The sequence below is a fragment of the Saccostrea cucullata genome, unplaced genomic scaffold (genome assembly GCF_032062105.1).
Source record: "Saccostrea cucullata isolate Sc308-1 unplaced genomic scaffold, CSIRO_AGI_Scuc_v1 ctg878, whole genome shotgun sequence".
NCBI lineage: Eukaryota > Metazoa > Mollusca > Bivalvia > Ostreida > Ostreidae > Saccostrea > Saccostrea cuccullata.
In genome coordinates this window covers 21070-42607 of record NW_026924258.1, presented here as the reverse complement: position 1 = coordinate 42607, position 21538 = coordinate 21070, and the positions used below count along the sequence as shown (strand labels likewise).

The 21538-nt window shown below is 31.9% G+C and overlaps 2 protein-coding genes across 2 annotated transcripts; both read right to left on the bottom strand.

Annotated features, from left to right (window-relative positions):
* Positions 1 to 171: 171 nt before the first annotated feature.
* LOC134266044 (uncharacterized) lies at positions 172 to 7028 on the bottom strand. Its single transcript, XM_062748275.1, has 4 exons — positions 6393 to 7028; positions 3104 to 3217; positions 538 to 595; positions 172 to 407 (listed from the first exon to the last, which is right to left on the bottom strand). The coding sequence occupies exons 1-4, from the start codon at positions 6439 to 6441 to the stop codon at positions 272 to 274; spliced, it is 357 nt and encodes a 118-aa protein (XP_062604259.1). The 5' UTR covers positions 6442 to 7028; the 3' UTR covers positions 172 to 271.
* A 3739-nt stretch (positions 7029 to 10767) lies between these two features.
* LOC134266043 (uncharacterized) lies at positions 10768 to 21298 on the bottom strand. Its single transcript, XM_062748274.1, has 11 exons — positions 21208 to 21298; positions 18907 to 18948; positions 18410 to 18504; positions 17970 to 18041; positions 17588 to 17717; positions 17400 to 17485; positions 14515 to 14589; positions 13787 to 13937; positions 11695 to 11816; positions 11098 to 11269; positions 10768 to 10825 (listed from the first exon to the last, which is right to left on the bottom strand). Exons 2-10 carry the CDS (start codon positions 18944 to 18946, stop codon positions 11102 to 11104), a joined length of 939 nt encoding a protein of 312 aa, XP_062604258.1. The 5' UTR covers positions 18947 to 18948; positions 21208 to 21298; the 3' UTR covers positions 10768 to 10825; positions 11098 to 11101.
* Between the last annotated feature and the right edge of the window lie 240 nt (positions 21299 to 21538).

The window sequence follows — 21538 nt, the reverse complement described above, 5'->3', positions numbered from 1 at the left end:
ATAATTAATGTTCACCCATTCAAATTCAGAGTGAAGACGACAGTCTCTACTTATTACAGTGTACATGTTTGATCTTTTTTTTCAAACATAGATTTTTAATGAAAAGGACATGTTGTATAAAGTTTTAATTACCCATATGCATTGTATGAAGAAAAAAAAATCAAGGAAGAATTATGCATTTATCATTTATTTAACGAGCATACATCATAAATACTTTAATAACACAGAGATTTCTTTATTGTTCTCAGTGGTAGAATCTTTTAAAGTTTGTCTACCAATTACTGTAAAATCCGGAAATTCGATTTCTTCCCCTACGTTTTTGTGTCCTGATACTACTATCCTCATGTGATGTCCGTTGTAATTCTGGTTCGATGGGATCAACAGGTTCGGGAAATGTTTTACTCATTCTACAAATAAAGAACAAAATATTGAGAGAGAGAGAGACTTAATGGGGTGTGCTTTCGATGTAAATCGATTTTAAATCAACTGATCCGTTCATACAGAGTTTGAGAGAGAAAGAGAGAATTATATACTGACGCATCTTCTTTTCCCATTCGAGTATAAACTTCTTGAAGTAAAACCTGTGTTGGTATATCTGAAAAAAAATTCAAAATACTTCTAAATTATTGTACAATGTAAATCATTTGGAGATAAAAATCTGCATTTTGCCATAAAAGACCTTTCCAATTTTTTTTTTGTGCCTAGCTTCCACCCATCTTTCAATAACTAACCAACCTACCAACCTATTTAGGGAGAGGGGCACTAACTTAACAGTCATTTAAAAAAGTTATTCAAATGAAAGGATTTTTATCATAATTCATAAATTTATTTTTCTTGTAGAAAGATATATATACTTCAGCAAAATCAAGGTATAAAATGCTCAAAATATACCTTACATTATATAATAAGATCATTACAGAAAATGACAAAGTTCATAGATTCAGATCACAATTATCAATTTCAGGTCTCCTAATTTTTATGTTAGTTTTCATATTCGGTGTTAATAACCAATTAATGCGCAAGCGAACGGTAAACATAAAGAAAACTTTTAATGGCCAAATCTTGAAATACAAAAACGCTTCAACTTGGGTAGGAGAGCTGCATGTCGTAGTCCCTGAAAGATTTAAAAGGGGCCCAGATGGCCCGGGTCTTTTGTATATATATATATATATATATATATATATATATATATATATATATTTTTAATAATTTTTTTTTGGATGTGGATGTGTGCCCCGACCCAGAAATGCCCCACCCCCTTTCAATATTACTACATCCGCTACGTACATTTATACTGGGATGCTAATGCAAACTACCAAGAAACATATGTATAATTTGTTGTTTTTTTTAGAAAGCGTTACCTACATATATAATACCTAAATAGAGAACTTAACACAAATAATTTTAAAATACAAATAAAAGCTTGCAACAGCATTACGCATATCCATGTAGCCAAATTGATTTTTTAACAATTTATTAAATAGTTTTTTGTCACACATCTTGCGCTTTTCAAAAGGAATATGAATTTCTCTCCATGAATATATCACACATGCACTACGTGTAATTCACACCGAGTATAAATATGCTATTTTTACACCTTCGTAAATCTGCGGTAATGTGCATTATTTTTTACAATTTATATTTAAATAGCCTGATACGAACATTAAACAAGAAAATCCCATCGTCTACACACATTTAAAACTATCTGTTGGTAAGTTAATTAACATAATTACGCGAGATCTGAACGAGATCTCGGGTATTTATGGATCTGTTATTCCACTTTTTAGGTTCACTGTGTTTAATGTACAAAAAGATAAGCCCTGATTAGGGTGTCACAAACTATCTAACGCGGAGCAAAACGGAAATAGTTTGAAATGCAAATAAGTCTCTCTCTAACTGAATGACTGTATTGAATATGTGTATTCTTATCAGATAATGATTCGTTTGCCAAACCTTAGAAATCGTCTAGCCAGATTTTTGTTTCTTTCAAAATTTCACTTTTGTATTGATTTTTTAAACATCTTGTCTCCAAGAAAAAAAATCTGCCAGATTTTTTTTATGTATCCGAATTTCCCTGCCAAGAAGTTACAAGTAAGATAGGGGCTATTTATAGACAAAAAGGCACGTGCTAAGCCGAGAAAATTGACATCCCATCAATGTTCAATCTCGCGCCCTCTGGCGGCTTTTGTGTGCGTCTCATTTTTCCGATTGTCCATTTATTTACTGTTCCTGATTCCATCAATTAAATGGAGTTTTCGATACTATCCTAAATGAACTCAGAATTAAAGATACGGCTACACTAAAGAGCTTGTCGAAATAATAGAAACCTGATATAAAAAAGTTTTGCCCTTAGACAAACATTGATTCGGAGAAAAAAAATCTGTAAATCATTGACAAAATGGCTATAAATTATCAGATTTTTGTAGCGAAGCATTGAACAAAATAAGTACATGTTTGTCTTTTCCTACCATGAAGCTGTACGTTTTCCCTAATTACTTAAAAATAAAAACTGTTTTGTTTTATTCATCATTTAGGAATGCCTAATGATATAGGGTACACACTTATTTTGAATAAAAATCACTTTATTTCAGAATACTATGTAAGATATGAGAAAATGTATATTTATCATATTAATCATCTGAAAATTTTGTTCAGGTTGTTTTCATTGTCAACGAAGATCTATTTATAAGTTAACTTTTTTAAAAGGGCTGGATGTTTGTGGCTACTTTCAGACTATATTGATCTCCTTATAGAAGAAGAGCTCCAGATAAAGATATACAAAAATGATCAAATGTAAAAATAAAATGTATGAATTTTTTCTTTCCTAAATGAGAGTTGACAGCTTAAGATATATCTAAAAAAAAATCAGTTAAAACTCATAGTTAATTTGTTGGCACACCCAGCCTCCTTAATTCTTTATGTATACACAAGTTACTAATTTAAAAAAATACATATACATGTATATAACATGTCCGTGAAAATAAGAACCTTTTACACTCTATTTTATCATATCAGCAAAAAGGAAGAATAAAAATTAATCAACAATTGATTGTGACACTCTTTTCTCATTCAAACTTCTTTGAAAAAAAGAATAATTTCATACTTTGTAAACACATTTTCTGGAAGTTCTCTTGTTGCATTGTGGGTAAAGAAATGGCTGCCATCATTCCATCAAATGATTTAGGATCCGGTAGTGCTCTCTTCTGGGTACAAATGCCTACAAAAATTAAAATTTGAAAAATTACTTCCGAGTTCAAATGCATTAAAAAATTAAAACTTAACTTGAAATCAAAACTGTGTGCAATTTGATTATTTTCTTCTATTTGATAAAAATTTTATTTAATATTAGAAACTTCTTGACCTGGGGGGTACGTGTACATTCAGTAAAAAAAAATATTTTACATGCAAAGATCATAAGAATGTTCAAAATGTGATTATTAAAAAAATACTTTTGTTGTTTCACTCTTGATGAGTTGTCATCTGATAAAGAGTATTACATTAGTGTCAGTAGTTTTGACATATGCATGAGGGTTAACTCGGTCATAGCAATTCATGAAAATGAACTGCAATTACCAAAACTTATTTATAAGTTGATTTCTTGGAGGGGTAAGGGGGAGGGTAGGATACAACTTTCTTTTAGAAACAACAAATTTTGAAATATATTAATAAAATACCATGTTTTAACTAAGCAGCAAAGGGAGGGGTAGGGGCATTCAGCTTTTCAACGAATGAAAATGTTATGTTTTCAAAAATATGGATGTGCCCCCCCCCCCTCCCTCCTCGCGATACTAGCGTATGTGTACATGGCTTCTAATTTAGAGCGCGAAGGGAAAATCACAAATCACCTTAAACGTCTCAAGTTTGATTTGGCCGCAAGAACAAATGTCTAACTCGTTCTTTTTGAAAAAAAAATTTCAATGACTTTCGAAAGATTTTCAAAATAGCTTTCATTTAATGATTTATAGTTTATTCATAACCATTCAATCAATACAAATTCGGGATAGTGTTTTTTTTATTAAGAAAAAAAATGTAATTTCTTTGATTTTTTGAATCGGAAAAGCATTTTTCGAAAAATTATTTGAACCAATATAAAGGAAATACTGAATAATAAGTCCCTCATAGAATTATCTATTTTTAGTTTGGGACACACGGCCTTAACAAACATTAAATAATAAATTTTGAACAGATGTTCAGAAATCTAGGATGATAATACAACTGCGTAAAATGTTTACAATAACTTCACTTCAAATGAGTGGCGACGTTTGATATCAGGGTTTCTTATAAGCTCACCATTCTCGACGTAGCAACGCATATTTTAATTAATCCACATTTCTTTTATTTTTGACTGCAGAATTCGAAGATTGACACAGATTAAAGGAATACACGAAGAATGATAAGTTTGCTTCAAGGTTGAAAAATGTTTAAACTGAACAATTATATACCAGTAGTTTGGCTTGGGTTAAGGGGCCACTGGCTTTATAATTTCAATAATATTACTTAAAGTGACGTAACATTCATATATTTAACGGAGTACTAACAGAATTGTATTATTTTAATGCATTGTAACTGAAAATGAAATCAAATTGGTTACACAGAGACCTAGAAATTCTTAGTCAATGACTCATTTATGAGATAATATTCATTAGCAAAAGATTTTTTTCATAAAAATAAACTTTACAATCTGATATCTTCTCGTCATTACGTTCAATATCACTCGTGATAATTTTAAAACACAAGAAGTACTTTGTTTTATTTTTTAATAGGTTGTTTACTACACATCGCACTTATACATTACAAACTAAAATTAGCCCTGATCAGTCCGGAGACTACGACGCTGCACTCCGTTTTATGTTTTCTTGCGTCCATCTTATTTTATTTCTCCCTCATTTTATACGAGATCGTAATCATGAAGCTGCTTGACTCTACTCCAACGTCACAATTAACCTTTCTAAATCAAGACAACTGTGTATCAAATGGCCAGCAGGAACAAGGGGCCCACTGGGAATTTTTTTAATATTAGAATTAGAGAAAAGAAAATTAATTTTCCATAGAAATGAAAGGCATATAAAGACGTCTGACTCAAGGTTAATCAATAGAATACATATACTGGAGAGAGAGAGAGAGAGAGAGAGAGAGAGAGATTGCTACTACAACTAGCAATTTACTAAGACGCAAAAGAATGTAACACATTTATCGTTAGTGTGTATTTTTTTAAGGTGGATGCAGCCTCAAACTTACGTCACATCGAACTTAAATTGTGACGTAACAATGTAGTGTATCAGCTAAAGTGTTTGAAGAGGTTTTACTGGTTTAAATCAGTGCTTTGTTTGAGAGATTTGAAAAGCGTCATTTATTAAAAAGAGCTAAAAGAAAGAGGCTTTAGAAAATATTTTTTCCCGAAAATAATGTCTAAATACGTATGCCCTTAAGGTACTTACACCGACTTGAGCCCTGCGAGATATTAAACATTTTATTTCATAGCTTATTCATCTAATCGAGTTATGTTATTCTAAATAATTCGTTTTATCTGTATAGTTAAAGCTTTATATTAGTTAAAGAATTACTCTGGCCCCAGGGTTATGAAACATCTTAAGCTTAAGTCAAAATCTTCATACTGTACTTAAAAATTAAGATCAGTTTCAATATTGATTCACAAATGCGCTGTTCTTTGCAAATTTTGAGATTAATTCAGTAATTAATAAACAATTTTCAGGTGATCGAAAATTTGACTTAAGTCTTAGCCTGTTTCATGATCCTCGGGCCTGGACTTACATTTTGATCTTTAAAAAGAGGACACATGTATTCTCATTTTTTTTTAAATCTGTGCATGTGTTTATATTTTTTCTGAAATTCATTTTTTAAAAAGATTTTAATTTATTAAGTGAATAAAACACACTTTAAAAAATGAATTAAATAAATTAAAACTGTATATTAACAAAAGTTATTATTTGCTTTATATTTGAATAAAGAGGGTTTGGATATAGTCTTAAGTTTAGTTATGTAATCAAAGTCATACAATCAGTAAACTAAAAAAAAGCAATTCTGATCTGAACATCCTTCATACAAGAATAGTTTTTATGCTTGAGGCAAAAATATTGTAATATAAATGCATTATTATGAATGAAAATATACAAATATATAAATGAATATATATTAATGAATAGAGAAAATAAAATTACAACACGTTTTCATATATAAATACATGTATTCATATCGAAAACTGAAGTATATCATCATATTTTGATACAAGATCTATGAACAGAATCAGCGAAATCTATTGACAACATATTAATCCTGTTACTTCATAACATTCATATATTTACAGTAGCTGAGAGAGAGAGAGAGAGAGAGAGAGAGAGAGAGAGAGAGAGAGAGAGAGAGATTTCACTTACCTAAAGATATCAGGGTTGATACCAGTAACCAAAAAAGCTTTGACACCATTCTCCGGAATTAAATTAAAATTTAGAAAGTTTTTTTATGTGGTTAAAAATATTATCTGTTAGTGACAAAACACAATCCTCTGTTATCTAAAGAGCTAGAGACGAAAATTTGCAATTATCATGTTGATGTAAAAACTGTCACAAGAATTAAAAAGTTAACTGATCGTCCACCGATGTAAGGAAAAACTAAAACACGGAATCTGAAATGTTTAATCAATTTATATCCGAACAGAAGTCGCCCCCGACTAGTTTTATATGAATCTACCACCCAGCTAAGAATGGACGGTTTTATCATCAATATAACTCTAATCGATGGAACTTTATTGGTGATAATCTATATTAAATAATTCAAAAAGAGTCCAAATGACGCGAACTTGTTTACAATTGACAATCCCCCTTAACAGCAAATCAATGAACTGCTTAATTAAAATTATCCCAGCCACCACGTGATTTTATAACGAAGATTTCTATTGGATGATGACCCATACATCTCAAACGTGGAAGTTTGTTTAAATATTGTAGTAAAGATACAATATTAATTTCAATAATAGTTATTTAAGCTCAACTAATCCTTTAATCTGATCCATATCCGCGAATCTGTTCCAGGAATTACAATTCCGTGTTCGTTTTTTTTTTATTATTACCGTACATTAGGTATATTTCAAAGGTTGGAATACCATAAAACTTAGTGACCTTACATCGATGTAGGAGAGTTGATCCAAAAGTAATGTCACAACTGCGTGGTATAAAATTTAACAATCAAAAGTTTTTAGCAAAACTCTATACATGTATTGAGCTGTACTTAAACATATGTCTTTTTTAACTTTCCCCGCCCCTAAATCAATTCTGATAAATTTGCAAAATTAATAACAAAAATATTAAAATAAACATTGTATTGCGTTTTGTCTATCTCGCACGAAAACACATATATATTGCAGGTGACGCCGTAAACTAGCTTTTTAAACGTCCCTCTGGAGAATTTTGCACTGAATACATGTATATGAAAAAAACTGGTGACAGTATAAGGATTGTAAGGTAACGAAAAAAAGGAATGAAATAAGAAATAAAAAACTCAACAATTTAGTTCAAATTTATTTATAATCACAGCTGAAAACATGACAGTAAATAGCAAAATGGCAGTAATGGTTATTAAAAAAGATGCACATAGGAGAATAAAAATTAAAGTATGCGGATAATATGCTAAAATGCGTGCCGAGAAGTAACGTCATCTTAATGTAATTCCTACCGTGCGTCAGGAGACAAAACCTTTACCGTGCGTTTATCTTAAAATATGTATTCAAAAAAAAAATTATAATGGGGTAAAAAGACAAGCTAATGGGGTGAAAAGACAACGGCTGAATCTAGCCCTTTTTTGAATGTAAAAACCAGAAGAGATTTAAAATTATGATCGTTTGCAGTTTAGATTTTGAATTGTGCTCGTTTTGCAACCAGCACTATATATATCTTGTATTTGTGAAAAAGTGAAATTGCGTTAAGAAATAATCAAAAAGTTGGTTTAACTTATCTCACTGCAAGTGTATTAAAAACCATATAACCATACGGACGTGCTCTTTATAAATAAATAATTTTATACTTCAATGTCTATATTATAAATTGGTGATTGGTTTACGAATGCTCTTGCAATAGTATAATTGAAAATAGAAATTTATAAAGTAACTCTTTGAAATTCTAGGCAGTTATTACAGATCAAAAAGAAATGCTTGCTAGTCCATGGCTTCAGATCCCGACTCTCTTTGTGGAGGTCCTTATTAACTCATATATTCGGAGCTTACAACTGGAAAACTGTTAATAAGTAGGTAAGGCCTTAAACCATAGGAATATAGAGTAAAATAAGGGTAAGACAAAGAGGTACATCCCTCTTGCAAAAGAGCATACCTACATCTATAAAACAAGGCAGCAATGGAATTCGATCACGATGGAAATTCCGTTAATGTTCGAATAGGATTTACTCACTCACCCACAAAGAAACACGCAATATTGTGGTGTTATTTTTTTGTAAATGGGAGGTGCAGAGGCCTAGCATACCTTGACACGTGGAGAGGTCAGGTGGGCATATCTAAATTTTAAAGAAAGGAAATTAACGACAGAGCCTCGTTCCTCAGTGCTGTTTTTTTTATTAATTCAAAAATAAGAATAAGAACGAACGTTCTGTTAAAAAAGAATTTAAAATCAAATCGTGCCTTTGTTAGCACATGGGGAAGATTTGCATTCCCTCAAACAAAGAAATGAGAAAATAAAGAATATGATTGTATAGAAATCAAATTTTAATTTAGTAGATGACAGAATGTCAACCTTTGCAAAGTATACAAACCTTCATGTAATCTATCATTCATTTTAGTTCATGATTGCGTGGTAGTGAGTGTTAATTGAAGAGAAGGCAATTAGCCTATTCAAAACCAATATACGTCTTGTTTGTCAACTTACAATGTTAGTTTATGCCATCGGGATCATAATTCTGACTGCACAAAAGAAAACAATGACAATATGATCGAGTAGGGCTTCACCTGATGGCACAAAATTTACGATTAATAAAATTCAATCAATGCAGAGCAAATTCAAATTGTTTTAATCGGTCTTAAGCGGATCCGGAAACAATGGCACGATCTTGGCAGTGGGAATGTTTAAAAGATCATAATTTAATAGCTGATGTCACAAGCTTTAAACAAACCTTGATGAATTGTTTTTTATACGTCTAAAAGATCGCTAATTGATTCTGTGCTATATTCATCATTCTGAACGTATAAAAATTCAGTCATGCAGATTTATCCATGAAGATTTCTTTAAAGAAGAATTAAAGCACTTTATTATGTTTTGTATGAACATGCACTTTTCCATCGATTATCAAGGATTATTCAGGAGATACTAAATTGAAGTCAAACTAATTGTTTGCTAAGTCAATAAGGGCATTAAATTAAGAAGTACCCAAGACACTTTTAGTGGCCATATTACGATTAATAAAGATATAAAACGATTGAATACAGTCATCAACCTAGAAATGGCCCGGCGCAGCAATCATCTTTATACAGTCATGTAGAATTTCATTGGAATGAAATCATAATTATTTATTAAATTTTATATGAGTGATTTGTGGAGAAAAAAGTGAATTAATTCCTGTTAAATATTCAAAAGAAAATAATAAGGACTTGGGTCATCAAATAAGACTGTGTTATCATTGAGATTAGATTTCTCAATTTATTATTTTCAATTGTCAAGCCATAGGCATACCACATAACTAATGTTTAGCCATATATAACCAAAGAAAGATATTAAAAAAATGAAGACGTACGATATCTGGGTCAACGGGCTTAATCATCCATTGCTAAATCAAAAGTATTCAACAATATCAATAACCGAGAAATAAAAATAAAGAGTTTGAGTAAATTCAACTTTGTCTATCTTGGTCAGGTGCACATGTGATTGAGTTCTAGACAAAGGCACAGACAGGGAGATAGTTCCAGAAACCCTTACAAAAAGTACTAATGTCATCTGCAGTAAATCAAAGTTTTACAACATTAAATCAAAGTATATTTACTATGAATTTCAGATTTTATATAATTTATATTTTTAAATTCCTACAAATAATTTTCTGCTATTACTATTTCAATAACTTTTTTGTTGTATATTTACATTTTCAATATTATATCTTTGGTATGTTATAAAAAAAAAATTAAGGCTCCATATCTTCAAAAAAAAAATTCTAGAGTAAAGTTTCAAAGTGAATCAAAATATCAAAGTTATAACTATAGTTAACTTTAGTAAAATATAGTAACCTACAGTTAATTTTTATGGAAGGATCAAATTCAACATTTTCAAGTCAATCGTAATGTATATGTGTTGTTCGATGTATAGCCACTTCGTTGAATTTTGTAAAATGTTCAAAGTTTGATTAAAAAAAATTACTCCAAATGTGTCTAAAAAGAAAACTGGTATTGAAAATTGCAAATCACAGATGAAATAGTAAGAGAACTAGCATGTATGAATAAAATTTGATTAAAAAAATTACAAGCATTACATATAGTTATTAACTTGGACACCGAAAGGAAGAAAAAGACAAGAAAAACCAAATGAAACACGGAGAGGGACTGTGGAAAAAAGGCAAAAACTCATATTTAAATTGTGGAGTGCTTCTGAAGACAAAACCAAAGGTCAAAATGAAGAGAACTTATCCATTCCAAATGTTCAACTGTAAAATACGAAATTCAGTCCATTAAGTCAAACGATATGCATTTTTCTCGTCTTGTTCGCCCATCTTCTTTAAGCGAATTAAATGTGAAATGAGAGAATTGATTTATAACAATGATAATGTATCATCTTTATTTGGAAAAATGTACAGCTGGTTGAATGGTCATAATATCTCAGCATGTCTACAAAAGAGACGGATTTTGAACACAGAATCAGATATAATTCTTGAAATCAATGTTTTCGTTTAAGAAATATTAAAACTCTAAAATATCTCTATTCTTGGTAAACATCATTTCATTTTGTCTAATTTAAGATCTAAAATCACTTTCCATCTCAAATTTAAATTAAATAGAAAACATGATCATATGATCAAACAAAAATTAACATGTTAAATTTCAACATACTGATTTGTTCCTGAAATATTTTGAACTTTTAAAATCCTACTATAACTTACATTTTTATTTGGAGGACAGGAAAGCTGAAGTTGTTGAGGTTCCTACAGAATTCGTTGCCACACAAATATACTCCCCTAAATCTGATTGGTGGACCGGGAAAATGGTCACATTAATATTGTTTGGCGCAGTTGTTATATGCGCTTGACTAGACAGTGTTGTGCCACCTGAAAGCTTCAGTGAAAAAAAAAAACAAAACATTTTAGTACCGCTATCAGATCTACCGGTAAAAACTAAAAACACAAGTTTGAATCTCAACGAAACAAAAGTCTGGTTTACCAAAAAAGAAATATTAACAGAGACAGATAGATGTAAAAATGATGTTAGTGTAAAGTTATCAGGAAACAGAAATCGTTACAGACAGCCAGGACAACAAGCAAAAACTCTCCTCTGAGCTCGTGTATCAGCTGAATCAATAACCATGGAATTATTTAACATTCTATATATGTTTTACCGTCTAGTTTATTTCTGTTTGGTTGTTAGACCGATGGTGCTATTAGAAGTCTCTATTTATGATCTTTAATACCTTAAATGCAATTAATTAATAGAAAAAAAAGCCACTGCTCATATGCATTTTGTTTTAATTGACTAATACCTACCCCTTTAAATGCCCAGTGCATTGTAGCGTTGGAGGACGGCTGTGTCCTACAGACAAGTATAACTCCCTCAAACTCAGGCCTGAGCGTGCTGTTCTGAGGCGTGCTCGTGAATATTGGCTTAACTAAGGACAAAAATATGCTCATAACAAGCCATGTTGTTTTAAATCAAAATTGCTTTGGGCTTAACTCATAGACAAACGAACAAAAAACGTGGTGAAAGCGGCAGTGAATATAATATCGATCATTTTAGATGAGCATCTTCAAAAGTGTTTGGTTGCCCTCTACCGACCAACTTTGTAAAGACCCCATGACTCGAGGCTTTCTTTTAACCTCCAGGAAACAATACGTTTTATGCATTCCGAAAATAGATTATTAAAAAGATAGCAGTGGTGTTGAAAATTTTTCTGCAAGAACAAAGTCCCACCTATCTATTGACGCAATTTTTCCATCCTAAGTCGGTAGAGGGCAATCAAACATTATTTTTAAAATTCGAATAACTTAATTATGCCTTTTTTCAAAACGAAATATTGAGAAGTTTTATAATAGTTTTCATCAATTTCTCATTATTATCATCATCTTCATCGTAATCATCAACATTAACATAATCATCAACTCATCATCAATTAAAATGTTGTCAGTCACTGCGTTTTTAATATATTTGTCTTTGACCATAACGCTACAGATCCCGTAGTGGGTGCAATTTACGGCGCAATATTTTTTGCTCACTTTTGTTTCTCCACTTTCTAGCATTGGTCAATCAACTAACTCCCTCTCACATCTTATCCAATATGTCAAAATCCTCATAAACTCGCTTGAAGTGAATTTTCAACTTAATTTTAATCAAGTTATCAAAAAGTTGTCATCGTATACGTATATCATATTTCCATGTCACAAAAGACAAATATCATAAAACCATAACGCTACAGATCTGCAGCTACATATCTCCGTGTCACAAGGTTCGATATTGTAACATATTCTTTCATCTTCAAAATCCTCAATGAAATTTTCTTTGTCCTCATCAGGTGAAGTCATCGCACACATACCTCGTCATCAATAACACCGATTGCATACTTTTATCGTTCAAGGGTGTATCAAAGCCCGATGTTGCAAAATTCTTTATCATGGTCAAAATCATATTGTTAGTCATCTTGTTTCCTTCAGCAATAGTGTTTGCATACTGATCTTTTTTGTGGATGTCAAATATATGTTGAAGAATTCTAAGCAAGATCCTTCAGAGTTTTTCTACCAATCTAGTATTTATCAGTAGAAATTATCGCTTAATACTCATATTGGGAAGTTACATTGATGCTATAGGCTTCAGCTGCAAGCTCCTTTAGTTATTCTACCAATCTAGTCGATATCAATATTTACCTCGTTAGCTCTACTGGTCAGAGACCAGAAGAGCTTATGCGACGTCCGGCGTCCGTCCGGTATGTTTTTTCAAAACGCTAACCTACAATTTTAGTATTTCAATATAACTTGGCACACAAGTAGATCCTTTTTGATTTCGATGAACGGTGTTGCCATGGTTACTAAAAATAGAATTTTCTGAGAAATTCCTTTAAACCGCTTCTGCTTCTACAGTTTTGGTCTTATTTCATATAACTTGGCACACAAGTAGACACATTAGTCGGTTTTTGATTTCGATGAGCAGTGTTGCAATGGTTACTAAAAATACTCATATTTTGGGATTTCATTATCACTTGGCACACAAGTAAACTAGTTTACATAATAGTCATGGTTTTCAATTTCAATGAACGGCTGGTCAAAAGCTGTGAAATTCCTTTAAAATGCTCCTTCTACAGTTTTGGTCTGATTTCAATATAACTTATCACACAAGTAGACTACACTAACATACATAATTCTGTGCATCGGTTTTTGATCAGTACAAACCAGTAGAGCTACAGTCTCGACAGAGTCTTCTGGTTTTGGGATGTCACATAGTCAAATGTTACAGACGTCATCGCTTTCTTGCCTCGTTTTGGGATGTCACGTGAAGTCATCACTTTCTTGCCTCGTTTTGGGATGTCACGTGAAGTCATCGCTTTCTTACCTCGTTTTGGCATGTCACGTGAAGTCGTCGCTTTCTTACCTCGTTTTGGGATGTCACATAGTCCCAGATTACAGAAGTCCCCGCTACAACAGTCGTTACAGTGGTTCAGGGTCACCGTGTCTGTCCCGTGTGATGACGTATGTGATGACGTCTGATAACTATGCCATAAATTCATCAGTGCACTACAAGTCTGCAAAGATGACTAACTTTTAAGCTCTAAATAAAATTAATATTTAAAACCAGTTTACGAGCAAACACATTCTAGTCTCATAAATAAATAGTCATAAATTCTAGATTTTTTGTATGACTGTATACCAGTATTTTTTCTAAATCCGTTAAAAATAATAAATAACCATTATAATTAGTCGATAATATACCACGTGCAGGTAGACAATGCGTGATATCTCCCTACTTGCAGTATTACAGGGTTAAGGTTATTTTAGGGGGTATTCCCTAGGCGATGGAATAGGCGATATAATATTATAATACAGAAGTATACAATATATAGCTTCACCTTTGACATTCTGACTGTTTTCTAGGTTTTCTACAGCTCTACTGCAAAGTTAGTTTTTTTTTTTATCCCCTCACAAATTTGGAGGGGATAATAGTAACGCACTTGTTTATGTGTGGTGTGTGTTATTTGTCCTTTTGTGAAACAGAAGTAACAGAAATTGCATTCAGTTTGATATCGATTCTGTCTTGATTTATTGATATATGTTCTTTGCGAGGAGATGCTCCGCTCATGCTCTTGTAACATGTACACTTACATCTTTCCGTTGACAGCCCATATTATAGCGGATCTCATGACTTAGCGGATGTCTGTATGTTCCCGTGTAACACATCTGTAATTGAAAAAAAAATATCCAAATCACTTTTCCAAACACTTAGGAATTTTTATAGGAATTCGCCTTCTAGTTTCTCTTAAGGACAGATGATACAAACATTTTTTTTTCTTTGAAGGAGACTTCATATCACCTCATAGGCTTAGAAAAGTGGATTATTCTTTGAATTGTTTTCCCCTTAGTCTCGGAAAATGAAATAGACTTCGAAAATATTAGTTAATACTTCAATAAAGTAACAAATAGGGACAAACCATACTTAGTAAAGGTTTACAGATGAAAACAAATTTCAGAATATGTTAGCATAGTGCTAAAAATGTAATATAAACCTTAAAAAAATATACCAAGCCAGGTACATTTTATGAGGAAACCCAAAATGGTAAAAATTATTAAAAAAAAAATCACATAGGCTGATTTTTACTGATATTTACTGATAATGATATTAGTCTCCCCAAAAGAAAAAAAAATGTTTGTATCATCTGTTCTTAAACTATATTTATTATAGGTGAAAAATTGCCTTCTTTTCATAGTAAGGGGACGATATCAAAAGCAGCGTTTAGAGACAAACCGAACAACTAGGATCAAATTTTAATCGACTTCTTATGAACCCCTTAGAAAATTTTAATAATAATTCTAAGAAGTGCCTTATAACTGTAGGATGTCAATATCAAGTTTGCACTTTAGCCATCGCGATGATTAATAACGATTGGAGCGAGGCGAGCTCAATAAACTTCCGTGTAATAACAGAGGATATTCGAACTAAATCTGTATATCCGTCAAGCAATTTTTTTTTCTGTGAAACCTTCCGAGAATTTCTTCGTTACCAAAATTCCATGTGAAAATGGCGAATATATTAACAGCCCCGTAGTTTTCGAGAATACTTAGTTCTTGTAGAGAGCTTAAAATTCATCTTCTCCAAAATATCCTTTGTTAAAAAAATGCACTATAGGCCTATTTATAAACTCCATTACGGAAATATAACTTTCATATGATGCTATGTGACGTCACAATCTATGAAATTGTATCTCGTGCAGTTAAAAATTTAAAGAGGCGGGTCAAAATACTATATTTAGTGTTAGCTGTAAAAGTTTTTTGTAGTACTTTTAATAATTACATTCGCACCAACAGTCACACCGTAAAACCAACTAAATGTACGGATCATAAGTATCTTATCGGTAGGGATACAATGTTTTGGTTTTGGCAAAAAAAATTCTTTGAGGGATACAGTTTAACCGGAAAAGCTTTTGACAGTTTTTGACGTAAAGATACGTTAAAGGTACTTGGACACAGATTTGAAGTTAATATTTCTATATAATATCACGAAGTATATATTTTGATAGCATTTCACATAAAAATTAATTAAAAATCTTATTTCATTTAAAAGTTATTAAAACTTCATATTTTTTGGCGGGTATTGACAACATATTTTGACTTATTCTTAATCCTTAGGAAAAGTGGCAATCTTGTTGTGCATTAATGAGAAATATTAAAACTTTAATCCAGAAAAATAATTTTATTCAGAGTAGAAATGTTAGAAAGCAAAACTCCTTCAAAAGTATCGTCATTCCGAGCTAAGTGTTGTGTACAGAGTTTAGCAAATCGATCACACTCGTGTTATGTACCAGTTTTTGTAAACAGGGCACGAGCTCTGTTACTGTTGATGTTTACGATTCACCGGGTGCGTTCAATCGTCAAAGTCTGCTCACCACAACTGCACGGACTGACAATATATTTTGTGTTTGTTTTGCTTTCGAACATGTCTACTCTGAATTTTCTGGATTATAGTATTAATATTTTTCATTTATACACAACAAGATTGCCACTTTTCCTAAGTATTAAGAATAAAATTAAACTTTGTGAAAGAACAAGGATGTGTCAATCAAATCCGCCAAAAAATTTGAAATTTTAATAACTTTTAAATGAAATAAGATTTTTAATTAATTTTTGTGTGAAATGCTATTAGAATATATAAGCCGTAATATTATAGAGAAAATATTAACTTCAAATCTGTGTCCAAGTACTTAAAGTCTAATATTCACCATATGCGTCGGAAGCCAATTGAAAGTGGGGTGGCAAATTGAAAGTGGGGGGACTAAACCAACGAAAAAAGGTAGGCCCCAATTTTTAATGCTTATATTATATCTATCTTTGAGAAAAAAAGGGGGGGGGGTTGGGGCTAAGCGCCCCCCCCACGGTTCCGACACCTATGTCCATCCAGGTCGTTTGACAATGCGACAATAAGTGGTGGTACGTGTACAATCAGCTTCGTCGGGATATAACTTTGGAACCAAATATATTTTTCATATTATTAAAATTTCACTACTCACTGTCCGTATAAAATAGTTTAACTATTGCACATTTTTAACAAAACTGTTATACTACAACTAATCATACATATAAATAGGTGTCAATATTTTTGTATAAGTAATGTAGATCGTGGCGTATATTAACATTTTTGTCTGTTTGTATGTTTAGCTGTTTGTCTATTGTCAACTTTAACCTTCACTATAACCTTTGATCCGTGAGAGATAGAGACTTCATATTTGGTATGCATACTCCATATATAATAAATCTCGTTCAAATGACACCAAGATTAATGACCTCGTTACCTTGACTGTGACCTTTATGCTAAAAAATAGCTTTTTCGAACTTTGTTGCCGCCAGCGCATAGTGTTTCACAAACACATCCTGTTTTCATATGCAATCTCAAATGCTTTAATTTTCTGATTCTTGTGATTGAAGACAATTCCATGTTTTGAGATTTTGAATCGACTACATTAAATTTGAACCAAAAAAAAAAAATCAATACTCACTGAATCTACATCACAGGCAATAATATTTTCGCAGTTTTCGGGCTGGGCTGTGTCGGAACAGGAGTAACATCTAGTCTCTGTGGCAACTGAATATGAAATTAATTACATGTGTAAACTTTTTTCGTTTTGAATAAAAAAATAGCAAAAATAATGTTAACCGGAAATCAAGTGTTTAATCCGAAACTCACTAGGTTTTCCGCATAAATTGTCGTTGCAGGGATATGTTACATTTCCTGATTCACAGCACTCGTAACAATTAGTAACCCCAGTTTCTCGCTTCTTCCCGATACCCGACACTACATGAATTATCTTACAGCTCTTTAAAAAATACATAAAATAAATAAAATCAAAAATATTTTCTTTCATCTTCAATGTAACTTTGATGGTCAAACAAAGAAATCAGATTTGATAGTGCATATATAAAAATGCAGAAATATTGTACAGATTTTTTGGCAAAGGCAAAACCCCAAAAATTATTCAGAAGCACACAAATAAGCTTTCCTGACGCCATTTGCATTAAGGTGTATGAAAAAAAGTGTAAGTGGTAAAGAAAAAAAAGATTTCTCTTACACTTCTGCTCAAGCATCCTGACTCAAACATTGGTTTACCATTCAGCTGTGTATATTTTCTGACAAAACATGCCTGAAACAAATTAAATAATGAAAAATCATATGATTTTAAAATTTAAATCTCGGTATTTCGAACTCAATGGCACCGAAAAAGATCTCCGAATTATTCGAGAATCCGAAATGTCCAGGATAAAATACTTTATTAATAAAGGACTAATTATGACATTGAATTCACTTCAACTCTTTCATGGTATTCTAGCGTTCAGTATTCGATATACCGAACTTTTAGTTTACTGTTTAATATTGAAAATTCACTTCGGCTTATTCCTGGTATTCTAGCTAGCTAATCAGTATTCGACATACAGAACTTTAGCTGTATATAATTAAAAAGAAATAATTTTGAGTAGGCGGCTGGGCTTCACATCGAAGAAATTGACTGACCTCGCTATCGCTACAGGTTGTAATGGTACTGCAATCAGCTTCATCTGGTACTCCATTACAGCTAAAGCAGAGCTGTTTAGAGGAGACGAATGCAACTGCAATCAAATATAGTAGAATACGGTTATATCTGATCAAAAGGGATGGCAAATATGAAATTGTTATGACATTAAACCATTATGCAGATTAAAGGTTATTATTTACGACATTACAAGGTAAAAGTAAAATCAGTATTGTTATAACCATACATTTCCAATTACTGGTAAAGCCATGTTTTTTTTTTGTATTTTCTAAATGTAAAGAAATGATTTTCATTCTTTACGTTGGAAAATATACAAAATAAATAAATGCAAACTACACGAAGGAAATTTTTCAATAATAAAACGGAAATTTTAATGACCTGCAGAAGATTACTTGCGAGATCATTATGGTTCAATAGATATAAACATTTTTTTTATTGACCGAGGGGGTGGGGTGTTATAATGGAAAATATACTCAACCTGATGTCAACAGCAAAGTAAAGGCTGTAGCAATAAACATGTCTGAAAAAATAGGAAGTAGAACTCTTAAAAACAAAATTCCTTTTTATTAATTTTATAGGCCTTCGGAATATCATGATCACCAACTCACTTGAGAAAATTCGGAAGGATAAAGCAGAGAACAGATTCAAGCGTTTGTAAAATCCTTTAATTTTTGTCGCTCTCTGCGGGTATTTTTGTTTTCTGCCACCTTAAGAATGATATCCAATAATTCGACATATATTTTATTCATATTACTGAACCCTGGTACTTAACTACCTTTCAACGGGAGCTAATACAAGTAAGAATTGACATTAATCATTTACCGACAATATTATTAAAGTCCTTTTCAGGCAGAGTGTGGTAGTTTTTCAAGACTGGGGATTTTGTAACATGTTTGCAAGTGTTTCGATTAAATATTTTTGTTTGATACAAATGACTTTATAAATAATTGGAAAGTATTATTTAAATGCGATCAATAATAAAACATGAGAGAAAAAAACTTGCTCTCTTTTACAATTTCAAATTCATTTTAGACTCTCTAGGATAGAATACATTTCTATCAGTGCAAATGCACTTTGTGTTTATGTGCACTTTATACAAACATCCACAGTGTTTTGCAAAAGGCCAAACAAATTGTTGAAAAATATATTTAGAAAATATTATAGAAATTGATTTTGGAGATATGTAAATAAGAATCGATAGAACTGCAGCGTACTTTGAGTTATCAGTAGGTAAAACATTACTTAACTAGTGCTAATTGTAACGGGGACCGTTACAGATGTTCCCCAAACGCTCCCCAACTCCTTTTTGGTGCCATATTCCCTGTAAGCTTCATTAAATAAGACAAACTCTGTGCATTTTGACTTTAACAACGTTAAAAAAATTATATTCAAATTTTAGCATTGCACCCGTGCGCATGTGAATACATGTCCGTTATGATCATATCATCTTGTCTACACTATCTACATTTTTTAATATACAATATATTAAAGCATTCAGTCCAAAAGTATGAAAAATCATTCTTTCAAGTGTATTTTTCATTTTGTTCTGCACGCACGTGCGTGCAAGTGCATGATAAATTTGAAATTACATCTATCTATATTCTAAATCCCATCCTGTTTGGTTGAAAAACAAGGGAATAGCCATTTCAAGTTTAAATTTAACACATGCATGCGCGTGATTTATGATTTATTTCTATATCATATTGTAGGATATCCTAATGCATGACAATGTTTTAAATTTCAAAGCATTTTGTCAAAAAACAAAGTAAATATAGCCATTTAAAGTTTCAGCCAATCAGATTGCAGCACGCAGGTATGCGCATGCTTTCATGAAAATTCTTATACATCATGCTGTAGATCTTCATAATGTAGGTCTATCTTCAAAATTTCAAAGGATTATGACAAGAAACAAGAAAGATATTGAGACTTTAGTTTCAGCCAATCAGAGCGAAGCACACGTTAATGCGCGTGCGATCTTGCTATTTTGACCATGTCATCTTGTGCATACTACTAATATATACTTATAAAATGAGTTTCAAAGCATTTCATCAATAATTTTAATAGTTATGTCTGTATCAATTATATTGGACATTTCTCGTGTTGCACGTGCGAGCTCTTGCAAGCACATGTGCATGCACATGCTTTCATGAAAAATCTTATATTACAGGCTGTAGATCTCCCTAATGTACGACTATGTTCAAAATTTCAAATGATTTTATCAAAAAACAAAAAAGATATTGAGACTTTAGTTTCAGCCAAAATGCATGCGCGTGCGATACTATTTTGAAAAATCATCTTGTGCATTCTACTAATATATTCTTAATTATAAGTTTCAAAACATTTCGTCACAAAATAGAGAAGTTACGGTTATATCCATTATATATTGGTCATTTTAAGTTTTGCACGTGCGCGCTCTTGCAAGCACGTGCGCGCACAATGACCTTGATTCCGCAAATCTACATAACATGCCTAATTACCCTAAAAAGGTTTCACCTCGGATGTGTAGTTTACAAGATTACTCGCAAAAATTTTCAAAGAAAAATAATAATAAGAATAATAATAATAAGAAACAGAGTAAAAACAATATGTTCCCCAACTTCGTTTGGGGAACATAATTAACAGTACACAAAAGACGCCCTATTCCATCAACGGAAAAATCGGTCAGGTTTTTAAATGATACATTAAGATTTTTTTAAGATTCTTGAACAAGTATTAAACAAATAAACAAGCATTAATCAAAATTAAAAAGTTGGTATGGTTGAAAAATAGAAACACTTACTTTTGTTCCTAGTTCACAAGGTGCGATTCCTTTGTTTGATCATAAAGATAACGCAGAGCTGGTCAATCGCATAATTCAACGTGAAGATAAAAGGCGTGGATCCAAATTCTGAGACATCTAGATTATTTGTGCAGGGCGCGGATCCAAGATTCACTTTTAGAAAGACAAGAAAGTAAGGCTCCAGGATCTTTGCCCGTCTTCTAGAAAAATGCTATAGGTTCCCGATCATGACAAGGAGCACACAAAGGGTGTGACCGGTCTGCTTATACCATTGGCAACATATTTTAAAGGTCCGTGTTTGCTATGCTCCAATTTTGTATTGTTTAATGAA